This window comes from Euphorbia lathyris, chromosome 6 (assembly GCF_963576675.1).
Source record: "Euphorbia lathyris chromosome 6, ddEupLath1.1, whole genome shotgun sequence".
Lineage (NCBI taxonomy): Eukaryota > Viridiplantae > Streptophyta > Magnoliopsida > Malpighiales > Euphorbiaceae > Euphorbia > Euphorbia lathyris.
This window is the reverse complement of record NC_088915.1, coordinates 77,639,213-77,664,736: the sequence shown is the minus strand read 5'-3', so window position 1 is coordinate 77,664,736 and position 25,524 is coordinate 77,639,213. Positions and strand designations below refer to the sequence as shown.

Sequence of the window (25,524 nt, the reverse complement as noted above, 5' to 3'; positions counted from 1 at the left end):
GCTGAATTAAATAAAAATCAACATCTAATACATGTTGAATTGCAACAAAAAAATAAAGAACAAACTTTAATCCATCAATCATAACTGTAAAGAATTGAAACTCTGATCAATGCGGTATAAAACGAGTACAATACAAGCCACTGTTTTCTGTGTAATATTTACAGATTTATTTCCCTTTTAGGGTGAAGAAAATTGACATCAAAAAAGAGGGGGAAAAAATTCCTTTTCATCACATCTTTGCCTGCGAGTTGACAGGCTAATAAGAGTATGCTACAAGGGGAATCGACGAACAAATTAATACAGGGGCAAAACTTTGTCAATAAAAAATAAAATTTGTTTACAATGTCAGTGTATCTTGTTATTTCTTAGAACTGGTATATTTTTTGAGTCGTACAACTCACTATCAAAATTGTTTTCAAATGAACAGCAGAAAAAAAACAAACTAAAAAAACAACCTTTTCATGGTGCCATCAGCCCATCAATTGTGTAAGAAAGAGACTTTGCCCAGTCAGCTCGGAGTAGAAGCGTTTGCAATGTCTGCATTACATTGTATCCAGGATCCAGCTTCCGCTGCCAGCCCTGCAAAAGTTATATTGTAACTGCCAATTTCTAACACTATAACACATTTTACAGGTACAACCTGTCTAAAATTATGACCTGTTTATACATAGATCACATAACAAGTTTATGATACGATACCCATTTTGAATATCACCCAATAGGTACACAATGTTAAGTTGACTAGTATTCGGCTAAAGAAAATTTCAATGTGTGGCGTGCTTGTAATACTACAACTACTAGCATAGCAGGGAAAGTATGGATGAAGAATTGCATTACCTCGAGAACCAAAGTTGTGACCATCACTGTGCAAACATTTCCATCGATATTGACTCTATGTCGCCTGACCTTCTCAAGTAATTCTTGCATGCATTCAGCAGGATGAACTAGATCACCTTCCGGTGTACCCCAAAAAGTAAATGCCTCTTCCACTTCCTGTTAAAACAAGACTTATATATTTAACACAAACATTTATGGTCAAAATGAAATTGCAGGGAAAGATTGGTACATGAACTAGAGGAAGATCCAACACTCAAATCCGTTATTAGACAACAAGAACCCCAAATTAACAACCCACACTTTCAAAGGATCTTTTTTAGGCAATTAATGGACTATCTTGTTTCTCCGAATAAAGATTAACCTTTGCTTATCTAGTTAAAGCCTAAGACAGACTAAAAACGTTCCCCATTTCTTACAATCAAGAGACAAAAACTTGTCTTCCACTTTGTTCTTCGTCACCACCAAGTACAGTAATATCACTTTTAACAGAAGAATGCAACTTGCTTTATCTAAGCACAAACAATCTCGATAAAAGCACCCAAATAAAGATATGTTACCTCAATAAAAGCTTTCGGGTTTGGACAATTTTGATTTTTTGATAATCTTAGAGCGGATTCAGCAGCAGTGCGTCCATCTCGACGGGCAACAGCTTTAAAAAAATCAATTAAATTTACTCTATCATTCTTGGAAAGTTCTGCAGTCATGCCTACATCAAGAAAAATGACATGGGGTTTTGATTTAAAAAGCCCTTTCCGAGAAGACTGTCTCTGAGACACCCGAACAAGGATATTTCCAGGATGCATGTCTGCATGAATAAAGTTGTCCACCTGGAAGAAGAAAGAAGACTATCTTTACTAATTGAAAAACAATTGACATGTACAAGTACAACTGGCAGAAAATAAATGATAAAAGGCAATAATAGTCTTGCAACATGAAAGAAGTCTCACCAAAAGCATCTTCAGAAGTGCATGAGTCCCAATGTGAGCAAGTGCACTTTTAATCCGATCATGCCCTTGAAGGTCATCAACATAGTGTGAGACACATTCCCCTTGCTCATAAGTTTCCACTAAAACAGCAGGATGCACAAGCGGGTATACAGGCTTCGGGAAAGAAACATCTTTCCATCTACGGAAATTATAAATGAAGCGGCTTAGATGTGCAGCTTCCCTAGCAAGGTCGACTTGAGACATCATGAAAACTGCAAATTGCTGCACACTCTCATCCAACCTCAACCAATTCAAAGCTGGAATGAATTTTGATGCTTTAGCTACAAAGTTGATTATCTCAAAATCTCTTCTAATTGAATCGCCAACACCAGGATGTCTGACTTTTACAGCAACTACTATAGGCTTTTGTTTCTGACCAGGGTATCGAAATCTCAAAGAGGCCCGATGCACTTGAGCTATACTTCCAGATGCAACAGGCTCCTCTTCAAAACCCTCAAATATCTCAGAAAGCTTACGGCCAAATGCTTTTTCAATAGTTTTTTTTGTGTAAGAGAAACTATGTTCGGGAGCTTTTGTGTGCAGCTCTGAAAGCTTTGTGCATAAATCTCTAGCAAAGAGATCTGGCCGTGTGGCTGCCCATTGACCCCATTTTATGAATGCAGGACCTGCTCTCTCTAGGGTGCGATGAACAACCTGAAGCCACACTTTCCTGTACTTTGGTCCACAACAATCCGCAAATGGTGCCATTAAAATGCTGGGAGAGAACAAAATACCCAAATAGATTGCTCTCACTAGCAAAATAAAACCTTCCACAACAGCAAGCACTAATGAGGTCACATAAGCATGCCCATCTTGGGCACGCATGTATAAAGAATTCGGTAAAGGGTAGTAGTCCGGTTCTGCAAATGTTCTCTGCGCCCATGCCACTTGCCCACATGTAACTGCAAGAACACCAGGAACTACAAGGTGTGCACGTGTCAAAGCCAAGATAACAGCTTGAGCAATTCTGCTTAACCCTGGAATAGGTTGGTCAGAGGCAGAACCTTTTCTGAAAATCCTTTTCCAGGCAAGTTGGGCATGATGTGTTACCGAATTAGAGGCTGAGAATACAGAATAATTCCTAGGAAATAAAGTCCTGTAAAACTGCTCCTTGACACCATAGAATCCAAAAGATGGGCATCCTCTACCATGAAATCTATATTGCGCATAGTATCTATATTGGGGAACATGTAAACCAACTGTAACTACCGTCCCATATTTCTTCAACCCTGACTGACTACTATGGTTCAAAGAAAGCGAACGGCCAAATCTCTTAATCAAAAATCTGCATCCACAAGTTATAAGAGAGGAACTTCAAATTTTATTCTAATTGAGTATGACAAGATGCAAATACTCGTGCAACATATCATCACAACAGCATTATTAATTCATTATATAGCTAGAGAATCCCAATACAAATACGCAATTAGTGGCATTCCCATAAAAAAAAACAGCTCAAATTATTGAAATTAACATAAATTAAGAACCAATAATCTAATTACGATAATAGAACCCTCATATCCCCAAAAGCGAGCTAAAATTTTGAAGGCGCATAAGCAAAATCCCTAACCGAATCGTTTCCAAGAAAAAAGGAAGGAGTCAACTAAGCATAGCTCCAAAAATCCATAATAATAGAAACCAGAAGAAAAAATTTCCTCCCAATTTAAAAACTGGAGAATGAAGATAAACAGACCTCGACATGGCGATCGAAAATCCCAAGGACTTAACGTGAACGCGCGGCTAATAACTGTAGCTCTGACTTTCGGTGTTCTTGCAGCTGCTGCAAGCATTTTCTCATTGATTCGCTGTCCTTACACGGCTGCTTCGTTCTCCGGCTATGACGTAATCGGGGGTCCTCGGCAAATTTGAGTCGGTGAAATCGTGGATCGTCGTTTTGGAGGGTGATGGAGGAGGAGGGAGGGATCGATTTGTTTGTTGGTTTATGAGACCTAAAGGTGGCCAACGGAAGAAGAGAAGGGGGAAAGTAGGGCTTGGGCCACGCTAGTTATGCCGGTGAATGCCGTCGTGGGCTTTCCGATTTATACATATATTGCCTGGTGCTTTCTTCATCCACGTTACTCCCAAAATTTCCCCTTTATACTATTACGAATGCCCTACTAATGAAGGAATCCGAAAAATTTGAGCTCCTCTAATCAAATTTAAATTTCACTGATTTTTTTAGATGAATATATTAAACTTTTCATCAATTATTTTTTATCATATTACTTTTTATATAATAAGGTGAAAATGATAAAGAAATTCAGTTTTAAAAAATTATCTGTAATAATTTGAATTATATCACACTAAGTGATGAAAGATGTGAACGGCCGGTTTCAGGCCTCGGCATCGATCTCACCTTTCAATGTTAGACTCCCATTGGACTTGGACTCTCGTGAAAAGCCTCTAGACGATCACCGAATCTCAAAGGTATTAGGTCATTTGATACCTCATCTTGCTCAGAACCTATAAATACCCTTAAGCAGACAACTCAAAGAAGGTAACTCTTTCTCTAGCTAGTCCTACTCTTTCTCTCTCTTGAAATTACACATATATAGAGACTTAATTATCAAAGACCGCTCCCACTACAGGTAGCCCTTCCAGCCGATTCCAACTTCGTTTCCTCATTACTAAGTGATTCGGATTACGACACTAAGGCCCAAGGGCGGCCCATCATGCGACCAAGTGGCAGATGGCCCCCAGGCCCAGGACTGTCCGGTATAAATAACCCATTCAATGAGGAAGGGGCGGGTAACTCTTTCTTATTTTTCTCTACTTCATTCATACTAGCCTAAAAAGCTCTCTAAGAATAACTAATTGTCTTAATCTTCGGAGTATCCGCAGGGACCGATCCCCGCGCAGAGCCGACCCACCAGAAGGCAATATCTCCCCGACGGAGCCCCGGATCACTATTCCGCATTCCCAGATTATTTGGTGCGGTGAGCGTGGATTACAAGTGACTTCGGAGCTTCAAACAGAATGCAGACCCCCACTGAATCGGCCCTGGCGACAGTACCCGAAACGGGAGCAACTAGCTCCATGACGCACGCCGAGCGTTCGACCCCGAACATTCCAATTTCCCCCAGAAACCTAGGACCGCTAATGGAGGAGGTGAGCCCTGAAGAAGAGGAGACCTACAACACCACTCAACTCCTCAGTGCAATCCAAGGTTTTCAGACAACCCAGGCGATACATACGGCGGCCCAGATGAAGATAATAAATCAACAAAGGAGTTTGCAGGAGGAGAACGCCAAAATCTAGCAATACCTCAAGGAGGCGGCGGAATTACAAAAAGAATGAGCTCCACCAGTGGAGGCCGTGGTGCCGTTGATCATCGCGGGAAGCGGAGCCGGTGCCGTTATGGCCGGAGAAGGTAGAGCGCGGCGCGAGGAAACCTCAGCCGCGAGTAGCGAAGATTTGTTGGAGCTGAAAATCCAGCGCTTCCTTGATAAAAGGGCCCTCGGGGGCGTAATGGGAGGGAGCATCACGTCCAGCAAAACGCCGCTGGTGCAGAGGATCATCGAGACGAGGTTCCCGCGCGACTGGAAGGCTCCCCGACTGTCCCAATACACGGGGACCGAGGATCCAAATGATCACGTGGCCTCATTCATGAACACCATCAACTTATACTCGAAGGACGAGGACATCATGTGCAAGGTCTTTCCGACCACGCTTTCGTCCAGTGCGCAAGAGTGGTATCGAGGACTTGCTCCAGAATCAATTGACTCTTTTGATCTCTTAAAAGATCTTTTCCTCTCCCGTTTTGCTGCGGCGGCAAAAGTTAGGAAGATCAGTTCAGACCTCAACGGGCTCAAGCAGCGAGCGAATGAGCCTCTGCGTAACTTCCTCTCGAGGTTTCACCATATGGCCTTGCAGGTTAAGGGCCTCAACCTGGAGGTGGCTCACGACGCTTTGGCAAAGGGGACCTCATGCGAGCCTCTGAAGCAAAAATGTTTCCGGAAGATGCCAAGATCTTTCGAGGAGCTCATGACCATGGCATAGACTTTTGTTAGGTATGATGACTGCGATCGTCCCACCGGGTACGAGGAGTCGGATAGAGACAAGGCCAGGGGAGACGCACCCAAGCAGGATAAGGGCAGACCGATTCCAGAGGTATGAGAGGACGCCAGAGCTTGCAAGGAAGCCCCAATGCCCTTTCCGGCCCGCGCCGAGCGGGCAAACTTAGAGCGAAGGGGAGATCGATCCCGCGGCAAGGAGGTGCATTACGCAGCTCAGAACCAGCCTCGCCGATTCACACAGTAAATCCCTTCCAGCGACAAGGTCAAGTCTCGAACGGAAAACGAGTACTGCAAATATCACAAATCCTCCGGACATTCCACGGAAAACTACTATCAGCTGCAAAATGAGATTGAACGGATCACAGAGCAGGGCGCACCACCAAAAATGATCAGGCAGAGGGAGCAGAGCCCGAAGCAGCGAGAAGCGGGCTGAGCAGAGGAGCCCAAGCGACCAAGGTACCATGGGGAGATACACGTCATAAGGAAAGGGGCACCAGCGCTCTCCGCACCACCGGAGAGCTCCCGTAAGAGGAAGGCAGTCGGGCAGACCTTAACGGTACAGCCACCCCTCCGGACCAGCCATTCAGAAGCTCTGGTCGTAACCATCAACATCGCTGGTTTCAAAACACACCGGGTGCTGGTTGACATGGGAAGTTCGGTGAACTTGCTCACATGGACGGCACTCCGCGCAATGAAGAGTACTCACACTTCCCTAAGAGCCGGATCTTTCCCTCTGGTCGGCCTGTCGGAGATCGAAGTCCCGGTCAAGGGAGTTATCACATTGCCTACCATTTTCGCCGAAGGAGTCGAGGAAGCAGAGGAGACCGTAGAATGGGTGGTGGTCGATATTCCACTAGCCTACAACGCCATCATCGGGAGGCCCCTGCTGGCTGCCCTGAGAGCCACGATTGACATCTCCAGTTTATGCTTGACCTTGCCGAGTCAACACGGAAGGATCGCCATCCAAGGAGATCGCATGTTGGCTAAAAGATTGCAGTGGGAGGCAACTCAGCCCCGGACAACGCTCTACCTAGAGGACGGTCTGATGGACATGAGAGGGTACAATCCCGTGCCTATCGAGCCGGTCGATGACTGTGTCCTCGGGGAAAATCGGACTGTAAAGATCGGGACCAGGCTCGTGTCCCCTTTGGCCAATGAAATCAGAGCTGTCCTATCGGAACACTCAGATGTGTTCGCTTGGTGCACCGAGGACATCACGGGGGTCTCACCTGATCAAGCAGTGCACAAGCTAAGCATCGACCCCTCCGTCGAACCCTTAAAGCAGAGGATGTGAGTGCAGGCAAGGGACAAGCAGGTCGCAGTAACGGTAGAGATTGACAAGCTCCTAGCTGTAAAATTTATTCGCGAAGTTAACTACCCGGACTGGATTTCTAACGTTGTACTTGTAAAGAAAGCCAGCGGGAAGTACCGCATGTGTGTAGATTTTACGAATGTTAATAAAGCTTGCCCCAAGGATTCTTACCTGCTGCCTAATATAGATCAGCTCCTTGATTAGACTGCTGGTCGCAAGATTTTGTCTCAGTTCGATGCTATCGCTGGTTTCCAGCAGATCCCTCTGGACCCTGCCGACGCCGAAAAAACATCCTTCATTACGCATGAAGGCACGTATTGCTACAATGTCATGCCGTTTGGGTTAAAGAATGCGGGAGCCACGTACCAGCATTTGGTAGACAAGATGTTCGCACATCTCATTGGCAAGACTGTACAAGTGTATATCGATGACATGGTGGTTCTTAGCACCGAGGAAGGCGACCATCCGCAAGATTTGGCGGAGGTGTTTAAGATTTTCAGAGCCTATAACCTTAAGTTGAACCCGGAAAAATGTTTCTTCAGAATTCGCAGCAGTAATTTCCTGGGCTACGTGGTGTCGGAAAAGGGTATCGAGCCTAACCCCGCGAAGATCGAAGCGGTTTTGGCAATGGAACCACCGCGTGACCTGTAGGGGGTTCAAAGACTAAACGGAAGGATCATCGCCTTAGGGCGTTTTGTCTCTTGCTCGGCACAACGGTGTTTGCCCTTTTACAAAGTAATAAAAAATGAGCATCCCTTTAAGTGGTCGGCGGACTGCCAGGCTGCGTTCAGCGCTATCAAAAGTTTCCTCGCCACACCTCCACTACTGTCGGTGCCCGTACCAAAGCGGGATATTCACCTATATTTCACCATCGCCGATGAAACGATAGGAGTCGTTTTAACCCAGGAAGAGGGGACGGAGCTTTACCCAATCTATTTTCTAAGCAAAGTATTGAAGGGGGCCAAGGTCCGATACTTTGAGGTCGAGAAGGCTCTACTTGCTATAACTCAAGCGTCAGAGCATTTGAGACCGTACTTCCAGGCACATACGGTTGTGGTCAGAACCAATTACCCACTAAAAAAGGCCGTCCAGAAACCAGAGGTCTCCGGACGAATCACCAACTGGTCCGTTCGGCTATCCCAATTCGACGTACGTTTTGAGCCTCGCACGACGATCAAAGCTCAGGTACTATCCGACTTCATCGTCGAGTTCACCGGCTCATTGACCACCAACCCCAAGACAGCAACGGCTCGCACCAGCGACGTCTGGACTATGAGCATAGATGGGTCCTGCGCTCCAGGACGGGCAGGCGCTGGCATAGCCATTCAAGGACCAAACAATCTCCGCATGCGGTACGCCGTCCGGCTCAATTTCCCAACCACAAATAATCAGGCAGAGTATGAAGCCTTGATCGCAGCTCTTAGATTATCAACAACCATAGTGAGCGGATAGCTGACAATATATTCGGACTCAAAGCTCGTCATTAGCCACGTCAGCGGCACCTATAAGGCAAAAGATCCGACAATGTGCCAATACTTGGCCCTCGCCACATCCTTGATCAACGAACTCAAAACGAAAGGGATAACCCTCGACCTCATACTGGTACCACGTGAGGAGAACGAGGAAGCGGATGCTATCGCCGCTCTTGCAGTAGGCGAACAGACTAATGACCCGACCACCCTCATCGAGGTCGCCGGTGCCCCGACTATTCACGTAGACAGCTCGTTACAGATCAACCCGGCTGATGCCGCGGCAGGGGGATGGAGAAGCCCAATCATCAGATATCTTCAGGACGGAACACTCCCCGAGGACCGGACGCAGGCGTCCCTCGTGGTCCGACGTTCGTGGCGTTATGCGCTGCATGATGACCTTCTTTATCGGAAACCTTCCACGCATCCCTGGTTGCGCTGTATATCTGAGAAGGAGGGCGATCACTGTCTGAAAGAAATTCACCAGGGCATCTGTAGCTCGCATCAGGGCGCCCGAACAATTGCAAAGAAGGCTCGGCTTCAGGGGCTCTACTGGCAAACCATGGATTCCGACGCAACACGTCTAGTTTGCAGTTGTCAAGCGTGTCAGCTACACGCCAACACTCATCACGCCCCGACGGCTCCATTCAAGGGCATTATCACACCTTGGCCATTCGCAGTATGGGGCATTGACCTGCTCGGCCCTTTCCTGATGGCTCTTGCACAAAAGCGTTTCGTCGTAGTGGCGGTCGATCATTTTACCAAATGGATCGAGGCCGAGGCGATCGCCAAGATAACGGCAGATAATGTAATCGGTTTTCTCAAACGAACAATCATATACCGATTTGGGATCCCTCACTCTTTTATCATGGATAATGGGAGGCAATTCGACTGTGGTCAGATCCGCGATTTCTGCGCAGAATGGGGTATTAGAGGACGATACACCTCGGTCGCGCACCCTCAGAGCAATGGCCTCACAGAGGTAAGCAACTGGACGCTCCTGCGAGGAATCAAAACGCGCCTCTCCGACCAAGGCAGGGCGTGGCCCAAACACATCGCGGCAATATTGTGGTCATACCGCACTACCCCTCACTCGGGGACAGGACGCACTCCTTTTTTTCTCGCATACGGAGCCGAAGCCATGGCGCCATCTGAAATCATCCTTCGCTCCCCCCGACTGACCAGTTTCGAAGAAGTCGACAATAACGCGGAGCTCGCAGAAGATAGTGACCGACTGGAGGAAGAACGCCTTAATGCTCTATTACACATCACGACCCATAAGCAGAACATAGCGTGATATCACGACAGAAGAGTTCGCCCTGGCAATTTTCAAGTCGGGGACCTTATGCTCAGAGACGCCGCAGCAGCGCAGTCCCCTTTGGCTTAGGGCAAGCTCGACCAATCATGGGAAGGACCATATAAGATCGACACCGTTCTCCACAATGGCGCTTACAAGATCGCCTCTTTAGACGGGTTGGTCTACGACAATAGCTGTAATATCCAGACATTGAAGAAGTATTATCAATAGCTTGTAAGGAAAGTTATCAATAAAAGTCTCTCGTTTCTGTACTTTGCGTATTGTTCAAAAAACTTTACCTTGACGAAGATCGCAAGCGAACTCCCTGGATGAAGAGCATCTACATGCCATCCAAAGGCCTTGTCGAGCATCTCAATCGCTCACATAATCGACCAACAATCCCATATTGTTATCGATTGCTCTAAAGCGGGCACAACTATGCGCTTTCCGCTACCAGAGCATCTACATGCCACCCAAAGGCCTTGTCGAGCATCTCAATCACTCACATAATCGACCAACAATCCCATATTGTTATCGATTGCTCTAAAGCAGGCACAACTATGTGCTTTCCGCTACTAGAGCATCTACAGGCCACCCAAAGGCCTTGTCGAGCATCTCAATTGCTCACATAACCGACCAACAATCCCATATTATTATCGATTGCTCTAAAGCGGGCACAACTATACGCATTCCGCAACCAGAGCAGCTACATGCCTTCCAAAGTCCTTATCACGCATCTCGAGCGGCTACATAATCGACCAACAATCCCTTATTGTTATTAATTGCTCTAACACGGGCACAATGCTGCGCGTTCCGCCACAAAAGCATCTAAAATGTTATCGACTACATCATTGGGCCCCGTTAGATAACACTAGACAAATACATTAACACTCACTAAGGAAGAAGATTTGAGCCTATACACGAAGAAGCAAAATCACATAAGCTTATATTTGATACCAAAGCAAACGTTACATAAATCCATAACAGAAGAAAGGCCCCAACAACGGCCAAAACACAGGAAACTACAGATCAAACACGTCACCATCACGCAAGGTTGGCACGGACACTGTCAGGGTTCAGAATGGCACCCGCGTCCATAAGGGCTTGATGCACTGCTCCCTTGTCGATGCATTCGTCCGTATTATGCCCGTTCTGCCTATGATACAAGTATGCTTTCCCCATATGAGTCACTCGGTGTGCCGGGTCGGCCGGTATAGGCCTCAGAAATCCCTGCCTTGAGAATTCGAGAAAGACTACGCTATGAGGTTTCACCGGATCGACAAACGTCGCCCCATGTGGACGGCTTGGTGAAGCATGGCGCCCTATACGACGGTTTTCCAACACAAGAGGAAGGTTCATAACCCGATCTAGTTCGTCGGCTAGCAGCCGCCTAACCCAGGCAGGATGAGAATTTGTCACGGGCACCACCGACTCATCCGGGTTCAGGAACCCTATCCCATCTTGTGACCAGATTTTCTTCTCAGTAGAAGAAAATGCGCTGACAACAACCTCGCATGAGTCAGTAGCGGATCCAGTATAGGGTGCGGAACTCTCACTCTCCCCGTTTCGACTTCTCCGTGACAAACTCCGGTTCATCCATACTGGAGACGCATATCGCACCTTTTTGTCTAGCTCGTGGTCATCCCTCGGAGGACAATACACATAGGGATGAGGCATCGCCGATATAGCTTTCTGGACCTCGAGGACCTTAGCAGAATCCACGACGTCTCGAAGTGACATCTCAACGGAGCTCGGAATAACAAAGGCAACTACGAAGTATGAACGTTTGAAAACAGTTGACCACATAAACGAAAACTGCAAGCAAAAATCGACTCTTATTTATAGCAAAGAATGACGAGACGTGAAAAACAGATCAGGAAAGCTCAAATCAAATCAGGATGCAAAGTGATGATCACATTACTACCACAAAATCCACAAAGATACCAATGGTACAGAAATCATTACAACTTTGAAAAAACAAGAAAGCAACAGATAAACAGTCTAAATCACTTCTTGAAACGAGCACAGAACTCTACAGCTTTCTTTTGGGCCGTCTTATCATACACATTTGGAGAAAATATAACCTCCGGAGGCACGTCATACCCGGCAGAATGGGCAGCTGCGATCATCATCATCCTATCCATTTTGATCAGCTTCTCCTCGCGCTGACCCGCAAGAGCGCGCAGCTCGCTGGCCTCCTTCCGAGCAGCTTCAAGATCCCACTTCAGTTTCTCGTTCTCTTCGGACAGTGCGTCGGCTTGCCTGGCTCTCTCGTCAATTTTTTCCTTCAGTCGGCGGGTCCATAGGGTGGCGAACTTGAGCATAACTCGGTAAGAACGAATTTTCTCGACATTAAGTTTCAATTTTTTCGCCAGCTCCACCCTACCTGTTGTCTCCACCTTCAGCTTCTTGGCCAGCACAGCTATCTCGCCCTCTCGGCGCTCCAGCAGTTCCCTGGCGGCGGCGACCTTCCCATTCGCAGTTTCCAGATCTTTCACTGCGTTCCGCAGGCCTTGCTCCATGTCCCGGAACAGGTTCTCGTCATTAACACATATGTCAAAGATCGTGTTCGCATTTTGAATGGCCTGTGTCAAAACAGCATAACTCAATACACAGTGGATGGAAACAAATTTACGTGAGCAAGAGAGCTTACCACACCAAGCGCCGATAAGGTCTCCACACCGAGATTCATCTTCGACACGCCGTCCATCCTGACAACTTCCCTGGGCACCTTAGCTACGCGAGCCATCGCCCGAGCTAGTTCAGATGTCGCCATGTTCGAATGGACCGACAAGCCCATAACATACTCGCGAAATTTGGCAATCTTCACATCCATTCTCTTCATCATTTCAGGATGATCGCCTACGCGATCCATCATCCCAGCTCCTGCGTCGGACCCACCCTCAGTACACGCTCGTTTAGAGCCGTCAGTGTCTCCAGCCACATCATCTACAGCACGAACTTGGTCGCTCGACATCCCAGCCACGGCTTTGCCCTTATCTTTCTTACGTTTCCGAGTAAGGGGCCCCTGGAGCTGCTTCTCAATCTGCTCCTCCTCAACAACCATCACCTCGGCAGCTTGCTCGGCCTCCTGCCCCTCCACGGGCATCCCTTCCGGAATGTCTACAGCAACTTCAAGCTCTTCGTGCACCGAGAGCACGCCGCCCATGCTCTGAACCACCTGGTTCGCATCTTCGAGCGAGGAAAACGACGCCAGGGATCCAGAAGCAACAACAAAAGCTTCCTCCGTGGTATCAAGGCCAACCCCAAACTCGTTTGGATCAAAGTCCATGCTGACGCGGGGATCTCCGGGACCTGCATGACAAAGAAGGATGACAAATTTAGACTACATAACAACAATAGCACATCGAGAAAAAGGAGCAAAACCTACAACCCTGACCCCTCACCTACAACAGCAACATTCACAGAAATTGCTTCTAGTTCCGCCAATTCTCCGGCTTTGAAGTTGTATCTGCGTTTCCACCTCTCAAAATCCGCCGCTGTCCATCCGGATATCTGAGCCATTCGCCATTGGTTCCAGATGTAGTACCCCGCGGCTAAGAAATGACGAACGAGCTCATCGACATCTTGCTTACGATCTTTATCTGCCGGAAGCCCTTTTAAGTAAGACACAAGCTGCACCTCAAAAGGCAACTTTTCTCGAGGCTTCAGCCAACGACTGGGATCCATAGGTTCCTCGTTCCACACTACTCGGAAAGGGAAATCGCCGTCCAACTTTCGCACTAGAAAGTAGCGATGCCTGTATTCATGAAGTTTATCCTTCAAACCACCAATCACTTTAAACTTTTGGTGCGAAAAGGTAACGTGTTGCGAATGGGGGCCCTTATTCGGCCGAAAGAACTCGCGGAATACCAACCCAGTCGCCTGATATCCAGCCGACCGGCATAACGAATAGAAGGCCACCATCATCCTCCACCCGTTCGGATGGATTTGACCAGGACACAAGTCATATTCCTTCAGAACCTCCACGAAGAAGTGAAGTAGGGGCAACCGCATCCCCGATTCAAGCTGCTCCTCATAAACGATAAGCTCGTTCGCGCCACCCGCATGATGAGCGCGGATATCTTCCCCGAGCGCGAGCAGTTCGTAGGGCTTTCCCAATCGATACACCGCAGAAATAGCGGCCAAATCCTCGGCAATAATAATACTATGCGCATCTTCAACCGACAAAGATTCCGGCCTTTTTGGCTGCTCGACTCCCTCGAATCGATGACCATCAATATTAGTAACCCCAGCGGCACGAGTCCATACCCTCTGACGTATTTCCTCGTAGATCGAGGCCAAGGGGCGCTCTTCGGTAATCAAGCCCTCTGGTACCACCACCACTACCTCAAGAACTCCGATGGCAACTCCCCCTAACGGCCGCTCAACGTTAGGCGGCACGCGCTCTAGGATTTTCTTCCTCTTTATCGCCGCAGAGGCACTCTCCTCTCCTGCGTTCGGTCGCCTTTTTCATTTTACGACCCGAGTTCGCGAAGCGTCCCGCAGCGTAAAGTCACCCGGTGTGACGGGCGGCAGTCTTTTTAGGGCTCCCCGTGAAGAACCCTCTGGCATACTCCCCTCCCCAGAATAAAACAAAGAAAAAGAGCGAAAGAAAGGAGAGTTTAGGGGTACAACTGACCTCGCAAACGGGTACGAATAGCATCGTAACGAAGAGTCAGCAAAGCTCCGTCAACTAATATATCCACTCCCCAAGACGAGCAACTAGAACGAGAAACACCGACTTCAACCGTAGCACAGGGACGGTACAGAGGCAAAGAGCAAAACAATTTCTGGCAAAGTAAACCACAAAAAAGGGTTCACCCCTGCATTTTATAGACAGCCAAAAGACGGAGGCGCCGGCAGGGCACGGTATCCAAGGTAGCTTTTATGGCGCATGCAGAGGCATTTAATGAGGAGGCAATTAATGATGCGCTAATACCCACAACGCATGCGCGGTTTTCTGAACGGTCTCAGGAAGATAAACGGGTACCTTCACACCCAGCTGTCCACCACTTGTTCAAAGAAGGCCAAAGTCCTTTCGAGCCACTACCTCCTCGCATACAATACTCGGCTGCTTTGGCCGGGGGGGACTACTTGATTCGGATTACGACACTAAGGCCCAAGGGCGGCCCATCATGCGACCAAGTGGCAGATGGCCCCCATGCCCATGATTGTCCGGTATAAATAACCCATTCAATGAGGAAGGGGCGGGTAACTCTTTCTTATTTTACTCTACTTCATTCATACTAGCCTAAAAAGCTCTCTAAGAATAACTAATTGTCTTAATCTTCGGAGTATCCGCAGGGACCGATCCCCGCGCAGAGTCGACCCACCAGAAGGCAATATCTCCCCGACGGAGCCCCGATCACTATTCCGCATTCCCAGATTACTAAGTAAATTATTATTTTTAATATATTTTGGGGATAAAGATCAAATTTAACCCTAACGTTTTAAGGAAAGTACAAATTTAGGCTTAACGTATAAAATCGTGCAAATTTAACCCTAACATTTCCAAGCAAGATCAATTTTAACCCTACGTTATAAAAAATTAGAAAAAACCGTTCGACTTGTATTTAACTGTCACTTCATACCTTTATTAATCATGTCTAAAATATTTAGTGTATAACTAACAAAATTACTTTTCCCCACCTTCTGCATGAGTACTTTTCTGCTTCCAAAATCAATATATGATGAGCTGCAGAAAATAATGAATTCTTTTTGGTGAAGTATGAAGCATAATGGAGCTCGACGAATTCATTGGTGTAGCCGGGATAAGTTGAGTATACTTAAAGATCAAGGTGGGTTGGGTTTTCATAATTTAGAGGATTTTAATTTGGCATTGATGGGTAAATAGGTTTGGAAACTTATTGATACTCCTAATATGTTGGTTAGCAGGTTGTTCAAAGCTAAATATTATGCTCATGGGTCTTTCCTTTCCTTTAATCTCAGTTTTGTTTGGAGGAGTGTATGGAGTTCGATTAAAGTTATTCAAAAGGGTATTCATTGGAGGATTGTGAGAGGATATTCGCTTTCAGTATGGAATGGTCTGCGGTTAATAAATGAAGAAGGCTGTCATATTACCTCTAGTTTTACTAATGAAAACAAAGATGCGATGGTTTCTAATCTTTTTATACCAGGAACTTACATTTGAAACCGGAGTAGATTGGTTGAATGAATCTTGCATCGTAAAGTCGATATTATTTCTAACAGGTGGTGTCTGCAGTAGTTAGAGATGATAAGCTCATTTGGAATTTTTCCAGAGATGGTTTGTTTCGTCTAAATCTGGTTATCCGCTAGCTGAGACGTTGGCTCTCCGTGATGCGATACTCTGGGCAATTTCACTCCAATTTCAGAATGTTCAGTTTGGAATTTATGCTAAGAGAGTGGTGGATCGTATGTCAACAAAGATCCATGATATTACAAAGTTCGGAGTTGTTTTAAAAGAAAGTCAAGATATGTTACTTATATGTTCAGATTATTGTCTTTTTTTCCCTAGATCAGCGAATGGAGTGGCCCATTCAATGACTCCTTATTCTCGTTCCAATGCTAATTTTTTAGTATTATTGTTGATCCTTGTTACTTAGACGAGACTCTTTGTATTGAAAATATTTCTGTTTCTTAATAATAGTCGTTTTCTTCTCAAAAAAAAAAAACAACATTAAAAAATTATGTTAAAATGCTAAAAACTAAATCTGTTATATATAGACCTGTTCATGGGCTAGGCCGGGCTGGGCTTGGGTCGGGCCTAAGTGGGTTTGTCACATAATTACTTTGTCCAAACCCAACCCAGCCCGAACTATATTTACATCGGGTTCGGGCCGGGCTGGGCCAAGCTAAAAGAACTAATTCCCAAGCCCAACCCGGTTCGACCCAACTAACATTTTTGTATTTTTAAAAAATTAAAATTAAACCATAAATATAAATAATAAAATACAATAAACTAAATTTTAGAGGATTATTTCAATAAAAATCAATTAACGCAATCCTAAATTGATAGTAATAAATAAAACAGTAACAAAAATATGTACATGTTTACCAATTCTAAAAAATATATAGTTTGGAAAATTTTATATTGAAGAAATTTAAAATTTTTATTTTTAGAATATAAAGTTTATTAAACTATAAAATTTATAAAATTAAAGTTATTATTAAAATTTCGGATCAGGCTGGACTGGGTTTGGGTTTTGAGACAAATCTCAAACCCAACATACTTTGTATTCGGGCCTAAACGGGCTTGGGACGGGACGGGCCTATTACAAAATATATACATCCAAGCCCAGTCTTTGAAGAGCAGGCTTGGACGGGCTGGGCGAGCCAGTGGGCTTTTGAACAGGTCTAGTTATATATAAGTTAATCATATTTTTTTAGGGTTAATTTCAAATATAACCCCTGTGGTTTCAAGTTTTGGCAAATAAATACATGTGGTTTGATTTCGAGCAAATAAATACCTGTGGTATGCTCCGTTTTTCAAAAACACGAAAACAGTGAAGACATGGGTATTTGCCTAAATTAAGCGTTTGTTTATGTTTTGTTATTGCAAAAACATCCAAACCATGGGTATCTATTTGTAAAATATTCAAACCACAAGTACTTATTTATAAAAACATGCAAACCACAATAATTTATTTGAAAAATGGAGTGTACCACATGTATTTATTTGTCAAAACTTGAAACCACATGGGTTATATTTGAAATTAACCCTTTTTTTATCAAATTGTATAAAAATATTTATTGTGTTTTTAATATAGTTATAAAAAAAACGATATAAAAATGTAGGAAACTGCTTCAATTTATTGACAGACTTGTTTGGAAGGTCTAATCTGATAGTTAAATAACGGGTAAACTACACCAATGGTACCTGAACTTTACATGTTCAGGTACTATTGGTGTAATTTACTCGTTAAATAACAGTCAAACTAGTATTTTTCAATTTTTTGATACTGCATGGCTAAAATTGAACTTGCTTGGGAACGTTAGGGTTAAATTTGAACCATTTCATACGTTAGAAATAAATCTACACTTCGCTTGAAACATTAAGGTTAAATTTGCCTTTAAGGAAAAATTTATATTTCTCTCTTAAGACCTATAATATTTGGTTGAACTTAGTTTGTATAATTGTTAGCCTTCGGATGTTTGTGTTTATCAATACAATTCATATTTTTATTTCAATATTTCTTTCGTATTTTGTTACTCATTTTTTCTAATTGTGTCTAAATCACCTTATCTTTTATCCAAGTTCATATTAGCGTATCTTACAGAGCTAAAACCTCTAGAAATTGTAGACTTGACAACCCTACGAGTACTTAAAGTCCTTAGTTTCTAAGCTTAGATTTGATCATTTATTAACGGTGCTAAAATGGTTGATTAGAACCAAAAAGGATTGACAGGATTAGACCTAGACAAATATGATTACTTGCCCAAAACTAAGTTACAACATTAAAATACTTTTCCTTAAATCAATCTTACTGCATTTCAATTTATTCGTACTAATTGGAAAAAAGCATACTAAAATCCATCTCACATAGAATAGGAGCATGAGTAAAATTAATTTAAAATCAAAATGTATCAAATTATTCGCCTAAACATTAAGAAAGTTTACGGATTGACATCCATTATTTATCGGATTTATTACTTGATACAGTGAGATATACTTATCTGTAGTTATGGTCAGGGGCGGATCCAGCCCAGAGCCCGGGGGGGCCGAAGCCCCCCTGGCCATCGGCTCCGCCCTTGAGTGTCGTTATTTTTGTCCCGTGTAGCCTCCTCAAATATTAGTATATATTTAACCTATGTAGTATCATCTCAAAAGTTTAAAGTAGTTGAGTTGGTTAAGAGTCTTGTTTTTAAGGTAAGAGGTCATGGGTTCAAACCACACTAAACTCATTTTTTGTTTTTATATGAAGTTATTTTTATTATATCTCTTTTTTATAAAACAAATCAATTCCTTATTTTGAGATTCAATTTAACTTAATTTCTAAATTAATGGGTTCAAACCACACTAAACTCATTTTTTGTTTTTATATGAAGTTATTTTTATATATCTCTTTTTTTAAGAATTTATTATCTCTTTTCTATAAAACAAATCAATTTCTTATTTTGAGATTCAATTTAACTTAATTTCTAAATTAAATTTTATGAAAATTATAAAAAAATTATAGCTAAAAATAAAAAAAAGTGTGAAAATGTTACAATTTTTAGCTAACATACCAAAATCATAAAGTTTAAGTGTGCTAAAAGCTTAAAAAAAAATTTCCACCCCTAACAGACTGGACTTCGAAAAATTACTCCTAATAATCGGACTAAAATCAGCCCCCCGGACGTCGATTCCTGAATCCGCCACTGATTATGGTTAGGAATATTTTGAGTGCTTGCTCGAGTTAGACACATAACAGATACATTTTATAGCACGCTCGTCTCAGTCATATCAATAAGAATAAGAATGATCAAATTTGTTATGTAATTTTATATAAAAAATAATAATCATCTGCATTTTCTTTTTACGTGGATGATTTAAATATTTCAAAACCAATAAATTCTTTGAAAAAAAATTTGAGATGAAAGGTCACAAAATTTTATCTTAGTTGATAAGTTGATAAGCTAGAAAAAGGAATTTTTGTTCATCAACTAAAAAAAATTAGAGTATTTTACATGAACAAAGTACATCCTTTTTTATTATTATTAAAGGCTGGTTATCAGGGAGGAACCGAAGACGGACATCCCAGCTATGCTGGCACCCCCGACCTCAACCCCATGACCCCCCGAACCAATATTATTAAAAGAAAAAATAAAAAATCCGAATACAAAAGAATGAAAGAAAAAGAATACAGAACATGATCAAGAGAAATGGTAAGAGCATCATCCTCCCCTATTGTGAAGAAAAGCCGATTCACAGAAGCCCGAAATATCATCCCACCACATAAAACTAGAAGCCGTCCGTCCAAAGTTTGCAAGCGAGTCAACAACCTGATTGCCTTCGCGGAAAATATGAGAAATAACACAGTTCATAGCTTCAACATGTGTCAAACAATTTAATCAATTCTGTCTAATTACCCAAGGAACCGATGTGGATTTGGTTTTCAGCATCTGCACTACATACATAGAGTCACTTTCAATCCAAATCTTCCGCCAACCTTTGTTGTAAGCCAAATCAACACCCTTTAGCCTAATGGTTGATCGACTGTTTGATGTAAATAAATATCATTTTTTACTATGAGATTTTTTATCTTGAAATATCATATCTCACTGTAATAGGTGAATAATGTATCTTACTAATAAAACGAGAAATCTGACAATACTTTTTCTATCAATTACTCTCTATTTCATATGATTAAAGATATTAGGGAAAATACATTTGCTTCTTATTTATTGATTCCACTATTTATTTATCCTATAATAACTCCATTATTCTAATTGATTTTCATAAACCTACATTTTATAGCAAGAAAAAAATGACTTAACATGTATTGATCATATAAAATGATATGTATAATGAAAAAAAAATTCTAAAAAGTCATGTACTATGAAACCGGAAGTAGTAGTTATCAAGATATAACTATGCACCTATTAGAATAAAATTAAAATCTTATGCACCTATTAGAATGAAACAATATCCTATCCATATTGATAAATATCTTATGAGTATTATAAAATATAATTACATAAATAGTTATTTAATAAACATCCACTACATTAAATAAAATATCCACCAGTGTATATACACATAATATAATTAAAAATAAATTCAATTAAAACTTATTCATATTAGATTCAAAAAAAAGAAAAAACTTATTCATATTCAATTAAAACCATTCATTTTTAAATCTACTAATATAATTAGAACTTATCAACTCATATATAAATAAAACTTACCTACTCATTATAAGTTGTACCAATAAAATTTATAACTTCTATTATTTTCTCCTGCATTTAAATTCTTCATTCTACTTTATATATATTATATAGGGAGAATTACTAAACTAGCACCTTTTAAGGGGTTAGTTTTCTTTTCTAACTCCTTTTAAAAAACTCACCAAAACTAACACATTTCATTAACTAAATTCCAACCTTGCCCTCCTCTCTAACACTCCGCTCCCCGCTCTTTAACATTCGAACTTCCATCTCTCTAACCTAACACCCCGCTATTCCTCTCTCAACTTTCCGACGATTCATTGCCCGATTCTGTACATTTCATCCGGCGAATCTCTGTTACTTCGAGTGGACATGGCGAGAACACGAAGCTCAGACAACGAATTGAATTCAGAAGGAAGGATAAAAAAGAGGGTAAATAACTTGACTTTAATTTGCGATTCTCTATTGTTAGGCTTTATCTGGGTTCGTCTGGTGTTAGGAATTTTTCGTTTACTTTCGTTTACTTCTTCTGGTGTTAGGCTTTATCTGGGTTCGTCTGGTGTTAGGAAGTCATTCGGTTTGGTCGAAATGCGTCGATATGTATGTTCTATCGGCAACCTAATTGTAGATAATACATAGATATAGACAACCTAATTGCCGATAGAACATTCATATCGACGATCTAATTGTCGATAGAACATTCATATCGACGATCTAATGTCGATAGAACATTCATATCGACGACCTAATGTCGATACAACATTCATATCGACGACCTAATTGTCGATAACTCTCTTATTTTAGCATACGTTAGCTCATTCTAGCTCAACGTTATAATTAGCTTAATTGTATGTTACCTGATGATATGTCTACAATAAATTTCAACATGATCGTGTAGACAAGAGGAAGAGAGATGAGCATGGCTCTCCTTCGAAGAAGAAAGCCAAGAAGAAATCTGAATATAAATACAAAATAGAATTTGGAACGGAAAGCGTCATCACAGTTAGGTGTAACCTAGAAGCAGCAAAACATATAAAGGAGTTGTTAACACCAAACCAAGTAAATCTATTTAGGAAGAGTTGCTTCGGGCAGTATTTGGATATGACCAATACAGTATTTGCAGGAGTCCTCTGTCATACCCTTTTAACAAGGGAGATCATATGTGAAGACCTCAAACCCAGGGAGATTTGCTTCAAAGTTAGAGGTGTTGAGTTAAGATTTGGGGATTGGGAGTTTGGACTCCTAAGTGGGTTACGGTTTGGAGACATGGAAGCATTTACCGAAAGGTTTACTGTGCTAAATAAGCCATATAGATTTAGGAATAAGTTTTTTTCACGCAACCCTACACCAACCTTTAAAGACGTGGACACAATTATGCTGCAAACTGTTTGGAAGAATGAATCTGATCAGGATGCAGTTTCATTTGCCATGTTGTACTTTGTCATTGGCTGTGTGTTGGATAACACTGCCAACAAACATGCTCTTCCTTGGGTTTTGGAACTTGCTGAATTTCCAACATTGTTTAACAAGTTCCCGTGGGGTGTTTTGGCCTGAGATATGACCTACAGGTCTCTTGTTAATGGGATGATTGGTGGAAAAGACTGAATTGATCAGTTGCGTGCTCATAGGGATCGTTTGAGGACTAACCGTGTCTCATTCAACCTATATGGTTTTGCACACGTATTTCAGGTATGATCTGTGTATATTCTATATACTAGAAATGTTAGTAATAGGCATAAATAATGAATTGGAACTTTGTTGCAGGCTTGGTTGTTCGAAGTATGGGATGCCACCCACGCATGGTATAAGAAGAAAGGCACTCGCATCCCACGATGGCTACGATGGAAAAAGACCGGTATCGCCAAATTGCCCAAAGTTCTAGCCATTTTTAAAGTAAGTTGACCAATCATTGTGCTTATATGTGTCACTATTATGCTATACATCTGACTGACTTGTTTATTTCTACATTTGTATTTTTAGTCGGGTATAGAACCAAATGCCACGAAACTTACAGCTGAAGACATGGAGAAAGAAAGCTCATGGTATCAATATCTATTAAACCATGTGGATGGTTTGCCGTGTAATTATGACCAAGTGTTTACCGAGGAGGAAAAGGGGCAAGAGGAGGAAAAGGGGCAAGAGGTTGCAAAGGGGAAAGAGGTGGAAAAGGGGCAAGAGGAGCAAGAGGATGAAGGCATGGAAAAGGAGGGACATGAGGGATTGGGTACATATGAAGGAGGAGATGTTGATGTAGAGGATGATAGTGAATCTGAGACTGATAATGATGAAAATTCCTTCATTGTCTCTCCTAGAGTACCTGTCCAGAAGAAGAAACAATCTGGTTTGGAACGACTACTGAGGAGGATGTTTGCTGAGCACGAGAAGAAGATGAATGACAAGTTTGCTGAGCAAGATAAGATAATAACTGAACAGTTTGGTCAGCAAGAGAGGAAAATGAATGACCATTTGTCTGCCTTTGTAAATAGATTGTCCATTGTAGAACGTGATGTGCAGGAACTGAAGTCACAACAGGATGTGGAACATGGGATGTATGGGGGAGAGGTTCATATGTATGATAGTGAGAGGGAGAGTGAGAAGAAAGAGATAGATGAGCATGCAAAGGAGAAGGGGAAGAAAGAGCGTGAGGAGAAGGAGAGGAATAGGGAAAGGGAGGAGAAAGAGCAGGAGGATATGGAGAAGAATGAGCAGGATGATAGGAAGAAGAAAGGGCAGGAGGAGAGGGAGAAGAAAGAGCAGGAGGAGAGGGAGAAGGTGGATAGGGAGGAGAAGGAGAAGAAGGAGCAGGAAGAGAGGAAGAAGAAAGAGCTAGAGGAGAGGGAAAGTGTTCATACAACTTTTGTTATAATGATTGATGTAAGTTTGTTTTTAATGTTTAACCCGGTTCTTTTAACATAGACAAATGATATAATCTGTGTGTCTACTTGGTGTTTTAACAGGATGAGAGCCATGACGGCCATGATGCTGACATAGATCATGGACAGCTTAATCTTCTGGTTAACCAGGTTGTCCAATCATCTTTACCTACGCGTGAAGACAAAAGAGAAATAGAAGATTTGACTATTGAGGTTAAACATGAGGAGGAAGGGAAAAAGAGGAGGAAGAGGAGGTGGAAGAGGACGAAGAGGGAGTAAGGGATGCAGGAGGAATGGATGGAAGAGGAGGAAGAAGAGGGGGAAGAAGAGGGAGAGGAAGGGATGGAAACAGTACGGAGGAACTTGAAGTGAAAAGGAGACCCAAACGAGAAAAGAAACCTGGGAAAAACATTCAGTCACCATTCACTGATCCTCAGATGGATTATCATTTTGCTGATGATGATGAGCAGTACCCCGTAGAACAACACGATGGTCGTGATCGTATAAAAGGACACCTCCTACAGGCCTATGATGACTGGAAGAAGAATACGCCCCGTGATCTGTTGAGGCAGTTAGGTGGAACCGAATGGGGACAGACTGTATCGTGGTTTGAAGAAGCAGAATTAACTGTAAAGTACATAGACAGCCAAGTAAGATACTGCTCACTTTGTATGTTTTGGTGTATATTATTCACTTTGTATGTTTTGGTCCTTACTAATGAACATTTTGTATGTTACAGCTTGTAAATGCATTTTTGTGGTTATTGAACGGAAAAAACGTCCATCAGAGTCAGGATTGGACTGCCATCGACTCAAATTTCTTTGGATTCATGGAGATGGCAAATATGACCAAGAATTTTGACAAACCCGGAAAATGGGATCAAGCCAAGTTGTTTGTACAACGAATCAATGGGATGAAAGAGTTTTGAACTCGCCCTTGGTATGAGGTTAAACATGTGTTAATACCTAACAACTATAAAGGAGAACATTGGTTACTTGGGGTGTTCTACGTGGAAGAAATGAGGATGGAGTTCTATGATAGTCTGGATTTAAATGCATCCAACGAATCAATGGACAAATGGCTAGAACCCCGGTTTCGTATTATGACAAGAGCAATGGAAGAGGCCGATTATTGGAAGAAAAGTGGGAGGCCTGATAACGGTAATCGATTGATAAAGTGGGAGAGGGCTCGCGGGTGCCCACAACAGCTGCGCAAGTCCAATGATTGTGGTGTCTTTCTCTGCATTTTTGCTCAGCATTATGTTGAAAAAGGGCCATTATGTACGGATTATGGCTTCTCCGGGTCTGATGGACGTTTCTATCAGTTGCGGGTGTGCTTGGAACTCTTCAACCAACGATTGTTCAACCAGAATGATCTAATTACAAGGGCTAATTTGCTTGGATTGTAAGAGTTTGTAAACTGTAAACGTTTGTTGGTAAATTATTAATGTAAACTGTTATTGTTGATAAACTGTTATTGTTGATAAACTGTTATTGTTGGTAAACTTTTATTGTTGTGTTGTTGTTGGGAAACTGGTATAGGATACATTAAACCCATATCGGCATGTACATAGTCCATATTTAACCCATATTGGCGTGTATGTAGTCGATATTTAATCCATCGACGACCTATTGTCGATACTAAACCCATATCGGCGTGTACATAGTCCATATTTAACCCATATCGGCGTGTATGTAGTCGATATTTAATCCATCGATGACCTATTGTCGATACTAAACCCATATCGGCGTGTACATAGTCCATATTTAACCCATATCGACGTGTATATAGTCGATATTTAATCCATATCGACGACCTATTGTCGATATTAAATCCATATCGGCGTGTATATAGGCGATATTGTTGCATAAACTCCTGATTCA

The 25,524-nt window shown here is 42.6% G+C and overlaps 1 protein-coding gene across 2 annotated transcripts; it reads right to left on the bottom strand.

The window, feature by feature from the left end:
• Positions 1-81: 81 nt before the first annotated feature.
• Positions 82-3,877, bottom strand: LOC136232679 (uncharacterized). 2 transcript variants are annotated; one of them, XM_066022009.1, is made up of 6 exons: positions 3,517-3,877; positions 1,785-3,108; positions 1,395-1,664; positions 838-993; positions 456-579; positions 82-270 (listed from the first exon to the last, which is right to left on the bottom strand). In XM_066022009.1, the coding sequence occupies exons 1-5, from the start codon at positions 3,522-3,524 to the stop codon at positions 460-462; spliced, it is 1,878 nt and encodes a 625-aa protein (XP_065878081.1). In that variant the 5' UTR covers positions 3,525-3,877; the 3' UTR covers positions 82-270; positions 456-459. The 2 variants fall into 2 exon arrangements, with proteins under 2 accessions (XP_065878081.1, XP_065878080.1); XM_066022008.1 differs by lacking the exon at positions 82-270 and having other exon boundaries at positions 295-579; positions 3,517-3,876.
• Between the last annotated feature and the right edge of the window lie 21,647 nt (positions 3,878-25,524).